The sequence below is a fragment of the Chiloscyllium punctatum genome, chromosome 5 (assembly GCF_047496795.1).
Source record: "Chiloscyllium punctatum isolate Juve2018m chromosome 5, sChiPun1.3, whole genome shotgun sequence".
In the NCBI taxonomy this organism is placed as follows: Eukaryota; Metazoa; Chordata; class Chondrichthyes; order Orectolobiformes; family Hemiscylliidae; genus Chiloscyllium; species Chiloscyllium punctatum.
In genome coordinates, this window is record NC_092743.1 from 45493547 (window position 1) to 45511556 (window position 18010).

At 41.3% G+C, this 18010-nt stretch overlaps 1 protein-coding gene across 2 annotated transcripts in view; it reads right to left on the reverse strand.

Moving 5' to 3' along the window:
* The window catches only part of LOC140477040 (neural-cadherin), a 261541-nt gene that overhangs the window by 18519 nt on the left and 225012 nt on the right, over positions 1 to 18010 (reverse strand). Inside the window, exons 28-32 of one of the 2 annotated variants that reach the window (XM_072570203.1) lie at positions 17435 to 17601; positions 16061 to 16325; positions 11510 to 11690; positions 10227 to 10480; positions 7700 to 7854 (exon numbers count right to left, since the gene is read on the reverse strand). In XM_072570203.1, the coding sequence (XP_072426304.1) occupies positions 7700 to 7854; positions 10227 to 10480; positions 11510 to 11690; positions 16061 to 16325; positions 17435 to 17601 (1022 nt within the window). Of the gene's footprint in view, positions 1 to 7690; positions 7855 to 10226; positions 10481 to 11509; positions 11691 to 16060; positions 16326 to 17434; positions 17602 to 18010 lie in introns of both variants that reach the window. The other variant, XM_072570202.1, reaches the window with a different exon arrangement.

An 18010-nucleotide genomic window follows, 5' to 3' on the forward strand; every position in this document is an offset into this window, starting at 1 on the left:
TAGGTATAGGGAATGCTGGATGACTAAAGAAATTGAGGGTTTGGTTAAGAAAAAGAAGGAAGCACATGTCAGGCATAGACAGGATAGATCGAGTGAATCTTTAGAAAAGTATAAAGAAAGTAGGAGTATACTTAAGAGGGAAATCAGGAGGGCAAAACGGGGACATGAGATAGCGTTGACAAATACAATTAAGGAGAATCCAAAGGGTTTTTACAAATAGATTAAGGACAAAAGGGTAACTAAGGAGAGAATAGGGCCCCTCAAAGATCAGCAAGGCAGCCTTTGTGTGGAGCCACAGAAAATGTCGGAAATACTAAATTAATATTTTGCATCAGTATTTACTGTGGAACAGGATATGGAAGATATAGACTGTAGGGAAATAGATGGTGACATCTTGCAAAATGTCCAGATTACAGAGGAGGAAGTGATGGATGCCTTGAAATGGTTAAAGGTGGATAAATCCCCAGGACCTGATCAGGTGTACCTGAGAACTCTGTGGGAAGCTACAGAAGTGATTGCTGGGCCTCTTGCTGAGATATTTGTATCATCAATAGCCACACGTGAGGTGCTGGAAGACTGGAGGTTGGCCACTGTTTAAGAAGGGCGGTAAAGACAAGCCAGGGAACTATAGACTGGTGAGCCTGACCTCGGTGATGGGCAAGTTGTTGGAGGGAATCCTGAGGGACAGGATGTACATGTATTTGGAAAGGCAAGGACTGATTCGGGATAGCCAACATGGCTTTGTGCGTGGGAAATCATGTCTCACAAACTTGATTGAGTTTTTTGAAGAAGTAACAAAAAAGATTGATGAGGGCAGAGCAGTAGATGTGATCTATATGGACTTCAGTAAGGCGTTCAACAAAGTTCCTCATGGGAGACTGATTAGCAAGGTTAGATCTCATGGAATACAGGGAGAACTAGCCATTTGGATACAAAACTAGCTCAAAGGTAGAAGACAGAGGGTGGTGGTGGAGGGTTGTTTTTCAGACTGGAGTCCTGTGACCAGTGGAGTGCCACAAGGATCGGTGCTGGGCCCTCTACTTTTTGTCATTTACATAAATGATTTGGATGCGAGCATAAGAGGTACAGTTAGTAAGTTTGCAGATGACACCAAAATTGGATGTGTAGTGGACAGCGAAGAGGGTTACCTCAGATTACAACAGGATCTGGACCAGATGGGCCAATGGGCTGAGAAGTGGCAGATGGAAATTAATTCAGATAAATGCGAGGAGCTGCATTTTGGGAAAGCAAATCTTAGCAGGACTTATACACTTAATGGTAAGGTCCTAGGGAGTGTTGCTGAACAAAGAGACCTTGGAGTGCAGGTTCACAACTCCTTGAAAGTGGAGTGACAGTTCGATAGGATAGTGAAGAAGGCATTTAGTATGCTTTCCTTTATTGGTCAGAGTATTGACTACAGGAGTTGGGAGGTCATGTTGCGGCTGTACAGGACATTGGTTAGGCCATTGTTGGAATATTGCGTGCAACTCTGGTCTCCTTCCTATCGGAAAGATATTGTGAAACTTGAAAGGGTTCAGAAAAGATTTGCAAGGATGTTGCCAGGGTTGGAGGATCTGAGCTACAGGGAGAGGCTGAACAGGCTGGGACTGTTTTCCCTTGAGCGTTGGAGGCTGAGGGGTGATCTTATAGAGGTTTACAAAATTATGAGGGGCGTGGATAGGATAAATAGACAAAGTCTTTTCCCTGGTGTCGGGGAGTCCAGAACTAGAGGGCATAGGTTTAAGGTGAGAGGGGAAAGATATAAAGGAGACCTAAGGTGCAATTTTTTCACGCAGAGGGTGGTACGTGTATGGAATGAACTGCCAGAGGATTTGGTGGAGGCTGGTACAATTGCAACATTTAAGAGGCATATGGATAGGAATACGAATAGGAAGGGTTTGGAGAGATATGGGCGGGGTGCTTGAAGGTGTAACTCGATTGAGTTGGGATATCTGGTCAGCATTGACAGGTTGGACCGAAGGGTCTGTTTCCAGGCTGTACATCTCTATGACTCTATAACACACAACATATGCAGCCGGCTGAGCAGGAACTCAACATCTGCATGAAACACAGACCAACCAGATGTCAACAGCATTGTGACAATAAATGATATGGGGTTAACGCTCCCTGGAGATGGAACATTACCTTTATGAACAGCTGTCAACAATACACACACATAACTAAGAGACTGGTACAATTAAAGACTATGAGTGTGATGAATGTGTGGAGACTGATGAGAATATTGAACTGCTAATGCATGAAAACAGTGTGAGTATTGGATAGTTCACACCGTAAATGATAATTCATGGATTCTTTTTTCTTTTTCTTGAATTGAAAGCAGGATGTTTGGGATAGAAATGTGATAATGTAATAATGTGCCTCTTGGCTTGCCATAATCATGAGATATCCACCATGCAGCACTCACTCGATATTATGGCCAGGTCAATAAAGGCAATAATAGGAGGCAGTGGCATAGCAGTAATGTCACTAGGCTTGTGAACCCCATCCCCAGGCATCTGTTTTGGGAACATGGGTTTGAATCCCATGCCAGATGGTGAAATTTCAATTCAACAAAATCTAGAGTGGAAAGCTTGTTTATAGGTGATCATGCAACCATTGTTGCTTGTCATAAAAGCTGACCCAATATCCTTTTGGGAAGGAAATCTTCTGCCCTTACTTTGTCTGGCCTATACATAATCTAGAGTCATGTGTTTGATTTTTAACTGCTCTTAGAATGTTATAGAAAGCTCATCAGTTCAGGGACAATTAGGGATGGGCAACAAATGCAGGCCTTGCCAACATCCCAAGCAAAAATATTTTGTAAAAAATAAAGACATGGGACAGGCAAGACTGATGTACTCTGAGCTCATATTACTGCTTTTCCTTCCCTTCCAGAGAGTTCTCGGAGATGCATTCCTATAAACATGTGATATTCCTGATTCTGGATTAGCGGTGCTGGAAGAGCACAGCAGTTCAGGCAGCATCCAAATAGCTTCGAAATCGACGTTTCGGGCAAAAGCCCTTCATCAGGAATATGTGATATTCCTGAGTTCTGTCTTGTGGATGGTGGACATACTTTATGGAGTCAGGAGGTGAGTTATTTACCACAGAGATTGTACCCTCTAACCTGCAGTTACTACTGGTCCAGTTAAACGTCTGGTTATTTGTAACCCAAAAATGTTGATCCCTTAGGAACTGGTTGGGAGTTCATTGATGTTAATACCATTGAATGCAAACCGGACAGGGTTAGAGATTGGGGATGATTATTGCCTGCCCCATGGAGGATAGAAATGTCACGTTTCAGTATCTGAATAACCATAAATGGTACTGAACTGACCTTTCGATAAAGCTGCCGTGCCTAGGACACCACTCTGAGGAACTCCTGCATTGCTGTCCTGGGACTGAGATGATAAATTCCAACAACAAAAAAACACTCTTGTTTTTGTAAAATATGATTCCAACTAGTGGACAGGTTTCCCTTGACTCCTATTGACTTCAATCCTATTCACGTGACATTTGTTGCCATTTTACTGCATTGTGGATGTACCTTCATTCCAAGACCTGCTGCAGGTCAGGAAGGCAACTCATTACCATCTTCTGACAGGCAATTAGGGATGGGTAATAAATGCTGACCGAGTAAGGGACACCCACATCCTGTGAATTAATTTTAAAGAACAAGGGCTTGCAATCTTAGTTCATCTCTAGAATTTAGCTCTTCTGCCCATCTTTAGACAGTGAAGTTTGGAACTGAGTGACACAAAAGGAACAAAGTAGCCCATTGCTGGACAACTGCTATATGATAATACAATTGACAAAACCTGAGTGTTTTAGCCTTCTCTTTTGCACTGAAGATGGGGATATTTATGGAGTTTCTTCCACTGGTTAGTTATTCAGTTGTCCGTGACTGGATGTGGCAGGACTGCACAGCTCTGGTATCATTCACCATTGCTCAGGTGTCTCCATTATCTGCTTCTTCCACTGCATAACATGTGTGTAGTCTTATGTTGCGGTTTTGCCACGTTGGCACCTGATTTTTAGATATGTGCAGTGCTACTTCTACTCTCTGCATTCCTCATTGAAACAGAGTTGGTTCCCTGGCTTGATGGTATCAGCAGAGTGAGGAATATGCCAAGCCATGAGTTCAAAAGAGCCGCTTGCTCTTGGCTCCTAGGACTCCATGGATGCCTAGTTGCTTGATCTGTTCTGAGACCATCCCACTTATCAAGGTCACCATATACAATGGAATTTGTCTGAAAATAACTATCGCAATTTTAGCAAAAGTCCCCAAAATTAGTCAGGAAAACTTTGGGGCTCAACTGGGCAAGGTGCCTGTATGATGTCAGGTGTCTCCAGCAATGCCAGGTGATCAGTCTGGTTTATTCTTATTCAACTTTTTAGTAATAATTTGACTCTTGTGGAGAGTTTTTAAAATTCCAGATTTGTACAATTGCTTGAATTTAAGTTCCCTTAGCTGTTAGTATGGGATTCGAACTTATGCCTCCATATCATATGCCATGGGTGGCATGATGGCTAAGTGGTTAACACTGCTGCCTCCCAGTGCCAGGGACCAGGTTTGAATCCAGCCTTGGGCAACTTCAATGTGGAATATGCACATTCTCTTTGTGTCTGGGTGGGTTTACTCTGGTTTCTGCTCACAGTGCAAAGATTGGCAGGTTAAGTGGACTGGTCATGCTAAATTGTACGTAGTGCCCAGGGGTGTGGAGGTTAGATGGATTAGTCATGGAAAATACAGAGTTACAGGGATAGGATAGGGAATGGGTCTGGGTGGGATACTCATAGAATCACAATTCGGAACAAAGGTTCATAAGATTATCCCTGATAATTTTTCCTCCAGGAGATTTTGATGTGAAAATGGCAGAAATAACACCTGCAGTTTCCCTCCCTTTTGTTTTCAAATGAGGAACTGGAGTTTCAAATCAGAGTCAGGAAGTCTGGGACCTGGCTCCACTGGTCAACAGAGCAGCTCTTTTCCTACTCTTTTTAAATTCAAATGTCCTAATTTGAAAGGATCCACATTCAGCACCTAATTACATGCACTGACCTCCTCAAAGAGGTGCTGGCTGCTTGTCTATTGCTAGTGGCAAAAGCAAGTAGCACCTATGCAGGGGCCTTATATAGGTCAGACATCATTTCAGAACACCAGGAGGTGGAATACAGATGAGACCAGACATACAATGAGAGAAAAGGTGAAGCTCTGATCCATTGCTAGTTGGTCCATCAAGTTTCAATTTTACACAAATTCACATCAACTTTCCAATATCCCTGCAATCACCCTGACAACTGGGCACTAACATTCAGTTTGACCAAATTAAACATTAAAAATTATGTTCCAATTGGACAGGTTTATTACCAAGAGGTTAAGTGATGTAATGGACTATTAATTGGCGGCAAGTAAGTTTCTGTCCTCTCCACTGCATTGGTACTTTGAAAATTCCAAGCTATCCCAGGTATATTGGGATCCTGAGACAATCTCTGGGATACTGATTTTGAAATTTCCTTAATACCAGTTTCTGTCCCTGCTTTGCAAATCCAGCCTAAAATTGTGTTAAAGATATGAAGCTGACCCACCAGACAGAGGGATTCTTTCACTAGAAACAGACAGAAAATTAAATGTCAGCAGGATTACCTGCAGGAAAAAGTGCTAATGTCAAACTGATTGCAACACCACTGAAATCTTGGCAAGTAACTTGACATCAGCTGTATCACACACCAAGACAGAACAAGGGAAGAAAAGGTAACTTTTGGTCTTCTCCCTTCATTCAGAACCTTTACTGACCTTCTTGAGACTTCCACAATCAGTTCCCCAACTCCCAACTCCCCCACACTATTAAATCCACCATTCCTGGTTTTATACAGACAAGGCAAGGGAATTGGCCTGTGTCCTTATACCAGCGTCTGGTAACAATTAAATTCATTAAGCCAGTCAAGAAGCAACCAGTCAAGTTAACTGGTAGCAATGAGAGAATGAAAATATTTAACATTGAGTTAAGTTTCAGGGATCCAGCAAAATCTCCCTGTGCTAATTGTCTCACCTCTCTCATTGCTAATAGTGCCAGACTTTGACTAGCACAGTTAAGGCTATTCAATCCTAAATATATTACAAAACACACCCTTGATTTAAAGTACACAACAAAAACATTGGAAAATTTAACTGGGCATACTGTTTATCCAACAACATAGGTAGAAGTACCACACCTGGTTGCTCAAGGATTTCAAAACATGTTCAGAATGAACTGGTTCTGCCAGAAGATAAGACCATACTCTTAGCTGACTTTAGTTTCTAGGTGAAAATTAGGACCGTAGATGCTGCAGAGTCAGTGTCGAAAAGTGTGGCACTGAAAAAGCACAGCAGGTCAGGCAGCATCCAATGAGAAGGAGAGTCAACATTTCAGGCATAAACACTTTATCAGTTTGTTGGTGACTTTTATGCAGATCAAGTTGGAACTAATTAACATTGAACAATCAAAATGATTCATTCTGGCAGCAGCAATGGGTATGTTCTCCTGCAATTGAGAGACAGTGGCAGCAGCTGCAAGAGCATTCACCTAGCATTTGGGGCCAGCGGCAGCAGCAGAAAGCTCTTCCAGTGATCGGGGACAGCGGTGCCGGTAGCAGCAGGACTGTTTAAGATGGCGGCACCAGCAAGGTAACATCTGTAGCCAAAGCGGCTGGGTGGTGGCCTGGTCTGGCAGCGGAGCCAGGGATTCTTGGTTGCAGGCCCGAGTGTGGGCTCAACAGTGTCAGCAAAGTGTGCCCAGCAGCAAAGACGAGCTATGTGCAATGGGGCAAATCCCACATTGGTGGGTCCAGGTCAGGCAGCAGTGAGGTGATGCAGGTCTCCCTTGAGGCTAGATCCGGCATGGACTGGGTCAGAAAGACGTTCTTCTGAACTTTTTACTTCTTTATTTTTCTAATTCATTCCTATGACCTGTTACGCTGGACTATTTATTTCTTTACTTTTCTAATTTTTTTTTGTTTCCTAAGAATTTGTACCTAAGATGGTTCTGTAATGCGATGACTGTAAACTTTTCACTGTACTTACTTACATACATATGACAATAAAGCTAATACAATTCAATTCTCAGAATCAATCAGCGAGACCAAACCAGTGATACTAGCAAGGCCAGTCCTTGCAGGACTGAGATCATCCAGGGATTATCTATTCCTAAATACCCTTGAAAAGTTGGTGATGAGCTGCCTCCCTGAACCACGACAGTCCATGTGGTGAAAGTACACCTGGTATTCTATCAGTTAGGAAATATTAGCATCATCAATAATGAAGAAAGAGTGAGTATATGCCCAGCTGGCATCTCTTCACCACTGGGCACACTTCGTTGACACTGTTGAAGTTGGTTTTAAAGGCAATTCTTCTTATGCCTTGTCCTTCTAGAAAGTGAAAGTGACTGAGTTTGGACACTATTTGTACTTTGTATTGTCTATCTCCAACAAAAAGTGAAACTGGTTACTTTCAGTTGCTGATACATAAGATGCTTGAACCCAGCTCAGAGAGGAAACTTTATTCCGTCAGTTTGGGCTGATTATAATTTTAGATCCTGAGCTGAAAGCACAGCAAAACTAGGCACTTCAGCAGCATTTTGCAAAGCAGAGCAAAAAAAAAAGCAGCCCAGACATTTAATTCTAACTGTTTGTAGAAGAAAGGTTAAACAACCTTGCATACCTGGTCTTCTTCTCCACCTCCTTCTTCATCATAATTTAGAATATTTTCCCGTACATCCTCCCAACTTTCATGCTCAACAGGTATGTGATAAACTCCTCCTTTCTGGAATTTGGTTTTTCCACACATGCCCCATACACTGAAGCCAATTACCAGAACTGAAACAGCAGAGATAAAGTTGTGACAGGATCATGTTTAAGGTTTCACACCCATAAAATTAACTCCATCTCTGTAAATAATACACCATTACTCAGAGAAAAAGGCTGCAGTAGTGTCTATTATTCAATTAACATTTTTAACCTTGATAAAGTAATTGAGTTAGTGATGGTATGTTAAAATAATCATAATTGCAAAATCTAGCTCAGTCTCTACTACACCATATCAAAACAAACTCATTCTTCAATATGTGGAGTCAGATATAACCCCTCTACTGTGAACAAACAGACACCAGTTTTCAATTGGTTTGGGATGAGGGAAGGATGCAGTCCTGAAAATCACAAATTAGACAGATAAAGCACAAACAAATTTCTCTAGCAGTTAGCATAAATTCAGTTATGGGTTTCTTTACTTAAGTGGAAAATGTCAGATGGAAAATCAATATTGTTTGCAGATGCCCTTATCTAGTATAAATATTTCATTTCTATTCAATGTTACACTGAAATTCCCTTTAAGTACATTAGACAAACAATGGAAAGTAATTGGAAGAATAGAGAACCTGACAGTGTATCAATATATTTGACTAGGGCAGGATTGTGGGTTTGTTTATGGTTTGTGTTACCTGAATGCCAACATAGCCACAATCTTTGGACATTCTCACATCATGTAGATTGCATTAGCTCAAAACCTACCAGCACCTTCTCATCAGCCATTCAGCATTAGCCAAAGATACTGGCCTTTCCAGCAGTGCTTGCTTCCCATGACCAAATAAAAAAAAAGTGTTGAATGGCCTCCCTTTGTGCTGTAAGTATCAATGATTCTAACATGTTTAGAGTCTCCACTACTAGAAAATCTAGTATCTTTGGGTTTGCTGTAGTACTGTGAATGAAGTAACTCTTACTCTGATGTTCATCCTCATGGATGGTTACTGAGTAACATCTGGAAATGTTTGAGAGTCAATCACCTGCCTGCTTTCCCAACCAAGAATTGTATGTGTTATTGTGTTAAGCAATTTACCATTTGCTTATGCTTAGAGGTTTGCCCTTTTGTTGCCTCCGGGGCATTTCTGCACAAAATAGCAATACGAGGCAACAGTTCCTATTTCCATGGTGAGCATGGAAGCGTGGTTGTGATTTATTTAAAATAAACTAGCTTTAGAATTAATAGGATCTTGTGTACATTAGTAGGATTGTACAACCAATCAAGATACACAAGCTCCTGTTTAGAAGATCGGGAGAGTTTTCTTTTAGTAAGCTTAAAGCAATCACCCAAAGCTTCGAGAGTTAAAAATCACACAACACCAGGTTATAGTCCAATAGGTTTAATTGGAAGCACTAGCCTTCGGAGCATCGCTCCTTCATCCAGTGGTTGACAACCACCGGATGAAGGAGCGGCACTCCGAAAGCTAGTGCTTCCAATTAAACCTATTGGACTATAACCTGGCGTTTTGTGATTTTTAACTTTGTACACCCCAGTCCAACACCTGCATCTCCAAATCAAAGCTTAGAGAGGTTTTTGTTTCATTCTTACTATTGTTTTCAGCAGACCTGTGAAGTTCTTAGATGAAGATGGCAGTATAGACCAGTGTTTCTGAGAAAGGAAGGATGTGGCAAAATTAGATTAGTTTAGAGTAAAGAGTTGGTGATGTTCCAAGTCCAGAACTGTTGGGATAAAACCCTGAAGATGTTTCTTAAAATTGGTTAAAGTTAAACTTGGGTGTATAATAGCTCCAGAAAGAAGTTATCTGCAATTCCACACTGTGATTTAAAATTATGTGATGTAAAGCAACTGAGGTGTTAGAGAAGAGACTCTGAGCACTGCACAAGTGGTGTTTTCATGTACAATGCAAGGTATGTTTTTGCATCTCATACCATGTGTTCATTTTGGTACTATAAAAAAACCATTGCTTTTCTTTTCAATTTATAAATGAGTACCATAGGATTGATAGGATTATATTTTTACTGTGTTTAAAAATCTTTGAATTTGTATTAAGATTGTTTGATTTATTCTATCGTACCTTCATCTTTTTGTTAATGAACTTTTGTTGTTTTAAAAAAAACCTGTAGCATTGTGTGCTTATGTTTCAGTGTTACAACTAAAACAAAACAAAATATGATCTATCAAGCCCCAAGTTTCAGACTTGGATCTGATTTGTTCAGTAACTACATCAGCTGGAATCATAATAGCATAGATGAACACTTTAAGGAATACAAATGAATCTGGCTCTTGAAAGTTTAACACAAAGGTAACAGCAGACAGACGTATAATTAGTGTATATTGAGAAATTATGTGATGTCATATGACATCAGCAAAGATGCCAAATGAGACAACTTTGGTTAGAGCAGGAGCATGCTGGTAATAACTAATGAGCTACCTAATAAGAGGAGGAGGCATGTGCTGACAGCTAGGATAGAGTTGATGTTCAGCACTGCTGGAATTCCTGAAGTCACCATGCTGATCTCACACTGCTGTCCTTTGTAACCTTCTTTGCAATGGCAGACGAACATATCCAGTGTTTGAGCAACACATGTGCCCCCGTTCCGACATGTCCATGCTCCACACGGCAACATTGCACAGTGCTCAAGGCCTGTACCATTACTAATCACCAACACTTGACCACTTGGACACCTGCATTAGACATGGACAAGAATGAAAACCTTTCAGAAGAGAATTAAGCATATTTTTGTCTCAGTTTTCCCGTTTCTCCCTCAAGCTTATTTTGATAATGCTGCCTTTGAATCAAACACAACAAAACAAATCTTCTCCCAACTTTTGCTTCCTGTAGGAAAAAGTCTGGCCATAATTTGGCATCTTGATGGCAAGTACAAATCAGCAAGTCACCAGCTGGGAAACTGTGACTGCAGACTGTGAATATTTATTTGACCATAATAACTGTATCATGCTGTTTCTTTTCTCAGTATTTTGTATGATGAGTACAAATATACAAATATGACTGTAGATTTAACACAACTGGAAAGTATAAAAAAAAGCAGTAAAGTCACAATATTTGTATATTTTCAAGCAGTTAATTGACTGGATTTAAATAGTGAAACTCCAGATTCGCTATTTGCTGAGCACTGTGCATTAATGCTGTTTATGATTAATGGAACTACTAACCCTCCAGGTTGGACTTTCCAAGAGTTGGTGTTTAATTTCCAGGATAGCACAGTGAGCAAGCTCAGGAGATTAAGCTTATGCGCATCAAAACATTTTAAACGTTTCTTTCATTTGAAAGTATAGGTGTTAAGGGAGGAAAGACTGTTTAACTATCAAGGATCATTCAAGTGGATTATGAAGAGTTTGTTCAGTTTCTAACTGGCATGTGGTGTCAGTACAATAATAAGCTGGTACATTGGTTCTCTAAAAGCAGGAGTATGTGATCAGTGCAGGCGGAATGAAACCTCCAGACGTAACCCAACTTTGGTTACTAGTGTCAAAACAGGAAGTGCTAGAGAAACTCCTCCGATCTGGGAACATCTGTCGAAAGTTAAAAACTGTTCAATGTTTTGAGTGCAATAAGACTCTTCTTCAAAGAGCGCTGTCAGCCCTGCTTTGTTTTTATTTTGGTTCTCCACCATCCACTTTTTGCTTAATAACTGGAGATTCATTGCACAATACGGTGACATTAGTGTTTACAAAGTGTTTGCAATCTTGTACCTGCACTCATATTTTCTCCATAAATCCACACAATAAAATGGAAGAGAGCAGGGCCTGCTGCTACAGGCATCTGAGTGGCAGCCAACTGTTATACCCTGTCGTTCGAGGGTAGCAGTTAACATTGTATTTGTTCCATCCAGTGGTAAGAGATGACCATTTAGTCGAACATCACGCATGCAGCCTAAATTCAAGCAAAGACACAAGTGTTTAGCTTTCTCACTAAACCTTTCAGCCACGATTGAATACGTATGCAATAAAGTCAAACAGTTTTTAGACCAGCTACTTAAAAACCTTAGCATCCTTTCTTCAACATTATGGGTCTACTTACAGCACATAGACTGCAGCTGTTCAAGGAAACAGCTCATCACCACCACCTTCTCAAGGTCAACAAGGGATGGGCAATCAAGGTGACCCAGCCAGCAACACACTCATCCTCCTAGTGAATACCATTTCTTCTCAATTGTTAATCAGCTCATTTTCAATGTATATTACTTCACTTTACTCATTAATTAAGGGGATAGTTTCCTGCTGCTGGGGCTCTGCCCTTCGGATTGATCCAAAGTGAGTCAACCATTAATGTTCTATCCATCCCAATGAAAAACTGCCTACACTGTTAAAACCAGTCACCAGCAGTTAAACATAAAATAAAAAGGGAAGTTGGGAAGGTGAGGATTGAGATACTGTCCCTGAGAAATGTCAACCTTCTAATATGTCCACCTCGGCAATGCACTCCTTCTGCTTTGAATTGTGGATCACAGAATCCAAGACTTCCCCAGCCATGTTTCTCAGAGACAGGATGTGGTGTCCATTCTGTTCAGAGGCAGGATCACATTTCAGAAACTCACACTTCTCTGGCCTGAGATGAAAATTTTGGACAAAATGCAGAACAGATGATTACTGTTGGACATAGTTTTAGGAAATGAAGTTGGGTACTAGAAGGGACATCAGTGGAAGAGCATTTTGGTACCAGTGACTGTATTTCAGTATAGAAAATGACAAAGGCAGACCAAATCATCAAGTGGTGAAAGATCAAATTTAGGAAGCTGAGACACGATACAGCAAAAATGAAGTTGAAACAATTATGTGATGCTAAGTCAGCATCAGATAAGTGGGAGGATTCAGATAGAATTCAGGAAAAAAAATTATTCCTGTGAAGAAAAATACATTCCCAATTCCAAAGAATGTTAGGTACAAAGTTACATACAGGGAACGTTAAGATAAAAAGAAGTTTAAGGCAGATACTAAGTGCTTATACTTAAAGTAGCATAGAAAGAACAGAGCAGAATTCAAAGTGGAAATTAGGAAGGCAAAGAGAGGACAAAATATTTTTGGCAAATAAAATCAAGAAAAGCCCAGAGCTTATCAAAACATAAAGATCAAGATGATAGCTCAGCAAAGAATATGACTTATTGGAAACCAAAGAACATAACTGGTGTAGGTTTAGGTATGGTTTTTAATGAATATATTGTTCCATTGAAGAAGGGGTTGATGCTTACATTGTAGTTAAAAAGGAGAAGCATGATATATTGAATAGAATAAGTATAGAAAATAAATAAAATAAATCACTGGATGCCAACAAATGACTGGCAGCACTTGCTCTCATGCCATCTTTAAAAGGCTGCTGTGTGCCCACCCTAGCAATGGAATACTGGAACTGCCCTGCTTTGTCAAGAATATTTCCAGAAGTTACCAGAAAAGGAGAAGATGGCACCATAGTTCGCTGACAGGAACATAGATGTCGCCATCTGAGTTGGTGCCCCACTCTACAATCGCCAGCCATACCGTAAGAAGGTCAATGATATTTTCTGCTGCTCCAGGGTCAGTGCCATGTTCTTCTTTCTGCTATGTCACACACATTTCTGCTGTTGTACCCATCTCCCAACAAGGCTCATGCTGTGCCACTCTCGCTGCTCCCTGCAGCATCTTCTGTCACTCACACGTATCCCATCATCACTGGTCGCACCCTCACAACTCCTAACCAACTAACCCTTAATGGTCTCTACACTGTTTACACATTTGTTTAGGATTCACCCACCCGCACCAGCACTGATGGCTGCATTATCCACTTTCATCTCATTCAAGTTCTCCTTTTCTGTCATTGCAGGAGAAGACAGCATATAACAGAGCAAAGGGAGCCCATAAAGGTCTGGAAGTGTACCCAATCGTAGGCTCTACAGCCTCACAAAAGGACAGAATTCTGGCCCACACAGAAGTCCCGGACAACTCCTAGGCGATGCCAGAACATCCATATCTCACCAACCAAATAAGAACCCCGCTGTCAGTGTCATTCTTTGCAAAGTTCTGCAAACCACTAACCAGGATGCTTTCACTCTCTCAGCATTTTGCAGGTACTGCCACATCTCCATTACATCAGAGGTGAAATGAACAGTTCTCTCAGAAACCACCTCCACAACCTCTGAGCATAAAAGCAACAAGAGCACAGAGGAAGTGTTGGCAAGGCAGGCTCCTTCACTCCCACCCCAGCACCAACTCAGGTACTGACATTTCAGAGGGAGCAGTAGTGTTGGAGACAGAGAAGAGAGAAAAAGAAAGAGAAACAGAGAGATAGTGTGTATCTTGTGTGTCTGTGAGAGTGTGTGTATGTTTTTGTCTGTGAGTGTGATTGTGAGCGTGAATGTGTATGTGTGAGAGAGTGTTGGTGTGTGTGGGAGATTGTGTGTGTGGGAGAGCATGTGTACATGTGTGAATGTGAGTGAGTGTGTCTGTGTGTGAGCGTGACTGTGAGTAAGTGTGATGTGTGTCTGTGAGAGAGAGTGTGTTTGTGTGTGTACATGAGTGAGTGTGAGCCTGTATTTGTGTGTATATGAGTGTCTGTGTGTGAGTGTTACTGAGTGTGAACGTGTGTGTGTGAATGTGAGAGAGTGTTTTTGTGTGTATGTGAGAGTGTGTGCGTGTCTGAGAGAGTGTGTGTGTGAATGTGAGTGAGTGCGTCTGTATGTGTGTGTATGTGAGTGTGAATGTGGTGTGTGTCTGAGAGTGTGTGTGAGAAACAGTGTGTTTGTGTGTGTGAAAGAGAGTGTGTTTGTGAGTGTGAGAGTGAGTCTGTGTGAGAGAGTGTTTGCATGTTTATGTGAGAGTATGTGTATGTGAATATGAATGAGTGAGTGTGTGTCTGTGTGTGATTGTGAATGTGTGTGTGTGTGTTTGGGGGATGGGGAAAACACAATCTGGGGAGTAACTCACTGCAACAGCTCCCAGCTGGCCAGGGGAGAGAAACACTCCAAGTTGCTGACATTTGGAGACGAGACACCCGTTCAGCCCCAGGGAGGAGAGGACCCACTGGAGTGAGCAATCAGTGACTTCATCCACATGCACAGGGAAGGAACAGGAGCAGCAGAGAGGTATGTGGGAGGCAATGCCACTGCAGTAATGCAGGGAACCAGGAGACTGTCTGGCTGCCATGGAGAGCCTCAGAGGCTGCTGGAGAGATGCATACTCTCCAAAATCCAAAATGTTGGTCCTTTGGCATGAAGGCATGTTGGCAGGGAAACAGAGACCCTGGCATGCACTCCAGGTGCCCTGTGCTCACAAGGAGACAGGATGGTGCCAGGATGCACCCAGGGCAGAGGGAGAACCCCAGACAGCCAGCTCAGAAGTCTCCACTCAGGACGGGCCTTCCACCTCACCCCACCAGAACTCCAGCCCCTCTGAACTCTGACCCTCTACATCACAAGGTTGCCTGCTGACTGCACATGCATTGTGTCTGGCACATAGTACTGCAGTGAGACTGACATAGCACAGTGCCATATAACAACATGTCCACACCATTGACTGACAGCTTGCCTTGTCTTGTGACCTTACAGCAATGTTAGTGAACACTAAGATAGCAAGCGAGCCAGCCTGAGATGCGACTTGGACCAATCCATGAACTAGGTCCCTGTCATACACGTGAGGTGTCCCTGCAAAATATTATCAATGCTATTTGCCAGTACACTCAGCAATGCAAGTCAGTGTTTCCTAAGCTGTCTGTAAGTGTATCAGAGATGAGCCACGATGGTCATGAGGGGTTGACAAATGCCAGATGCCAATGTCTGTGAATGAGAGCTGGTGCGTCTGGTGCCCATGCATCGTGGCCTGAGATATGTTTGGTGCTAAGCAACATGGAGGTCCTTCAGACCAAGCAGCATCTGAACTTGTCAGTAGCCGCTTCGGTTTCCATGATCAGCTTTCCTGGCATCAAGCTTGTTCGGCATGTTTGGTGAGATAGAAAGCTGAACATTAATGAGGTGAGTTGGGTCACTAACAAGCAGCAACTACCCTTAAATGTCAAGTCATTGTTGTCTGCTGAGAAACCCACCTTGCCCCTGGTCAAAAGCATAAAAGACGGAAGGTGATGCTCCTGATGTCAAGATGGGCCTTGTCAGACTTCACACTCAATTCTGCCTAAATCTCACCAGCCCTGTCATAGTTTTGATCCCTATTTGATTCTGGACTATTGTGGATGTTTCTGCAGCTATATACAACATCTTGCTCCAAAGCAGCTTTTAAACAATCTGTAATCTTGATCCAGTATTGTGTATTATGTTGTACCTTGGAAATAATTTGGTGAATAGTCCAGAAGGCTTTTACCCAGCACCAGACTTGAAGGATTGATGACTATTTCTCTGTGGATGCCAAGAGAAGCTGTCACCTGATGGGCTCCCCCTCCATCGTTAAGGTGCAATGTAAATTCATTGTCATGTCGATCCATGTTTAGGAGGGACCACTGGCCGTTGTCTACACGCTTTGTTTGCAGTTTTAATGAATGTTCCCAATCACCAAGGTTGACACGGATCCCAAAATATCCACCAGTAATCTAACTCACAGAAAAAAAAACAGAAAAGAGAAGAAACATTTGAAATTTTTAATAATCTTACCAACAATTACCTCAAGATTACCACTGATAAGAAACTTAACAGGACCAGCTTTTTGCAGTTAGCAGGACCAAATATATACAATTGTTCTGGATTCCCTATCACAGGAAAGAACTTAGCTGCATCTAACCTAACAATTCCTTTTATTATTTTCAGACTTCAGCTAAGCTTCCCCCTAAATCTTATAAACTGAAGGAAATATAAGCCATGTTTATGCGCCATGTACTCATAACGTCAACCTTCAAATCGTGCTATCATTACAGGGAACCTAGCCTGTAGCCCCTGCATCAACCTCTGCCCTCACTAAAGTCAATTAATAGAAGAGAAATACTCCAGCTGCTGGAAATGTGAAATAAAAACAGAAAGCTCAGGAGGTCTGGCAGCATCTGTGGAGAGAACCTCTGCCAGTAAGTTTGATTTAAGGCAAAGTTACTTCATTATTTAAGTGAGTTATGCTATAAATAAAGTATAACAATGATGTGTTTATCCTCTGCATTACATTTCTATTACTTAGTGTGCGTTTTTATATTGATTATGTGGGTCTCTTGATCAACCATAGACGCTAGTTAATAAAAGGTTTGCTGTTTTGCATCCATTCTTTTGAGATAAAGGCCAATATTTGCTTTCTTAATGGCTTTTTATGCCACTGCATTAGCTTTTAGCTATTTGTGTATTTGAACACAAATTTTTATGTTGTTTTCACAGTCCCTAGTCTCCCACAGTTAAAAGAAAGTTCATTTTTTGTATTCAGATGTAAAATGGATGACTTTAAACTTCCCCACATCAAATTCCATCTTATATTTTTGTCTTCATTTAGAGTCTCCAAAGAATTATGTGATAGAATGTCCTAAACACGTTGCTGAGATGATACATGAATTCACATGAAAATTTGGATACTATTATAAAGTTACATGGTAGCATGCCTAGAACGTTACTGAGGGGTTCTGATTGCATCACAAAGCCTGATAGTTTTGAAGCTAAATTCTGGGAAAAGCTGTGGCTGGTGTATAGCCGATGCATGCAAGTTTTGAACAAACCATTTCATTGCTACCTCCAATATAATGTATTCACTGGTGTCCTTAGATGCTAGGCTGAAGAGTGAACAGTTGGGATGTCGGGTACGAAGCATCAGCTGCACTTGTGTTCTGCGAGTGCTAAGTGCTCCTTTCTGCTGGTACTGAATCAGACTGCCCTTTTCAAAGGACCATTCAGGCAAAGCTATGGGCAAAACAAAAGATGAAGAGCTATTCAAAATCTAAGTAATTACAGCACAAAAAATAAATCTCGGTTAACTGAATAACACTCATTGTCTTTTTACATTTAATTTAAATTTTAAAAATTCTTATAGTATGTGAAGAGGGCAATTAGTAGATTGCATATTTCTACTACACTGTGTTAACTCAATGTTAAACTACATTGTAAGAGATATGCACTACTACCTGAGATTTGTTTTTCCCTATAAAATGTGCCAATAGAATTAAAATCAAGTATTCTTACTGTTCCAGGGAGAATACAAATTTTGTATAATGACAGCATTCTGGATGTGTAGGGACTATCCTCATAAGAATAAATGAGAAATAGCCCTTACTATCAATATTACATCGTCCTTTACATATGGATAAAAAAC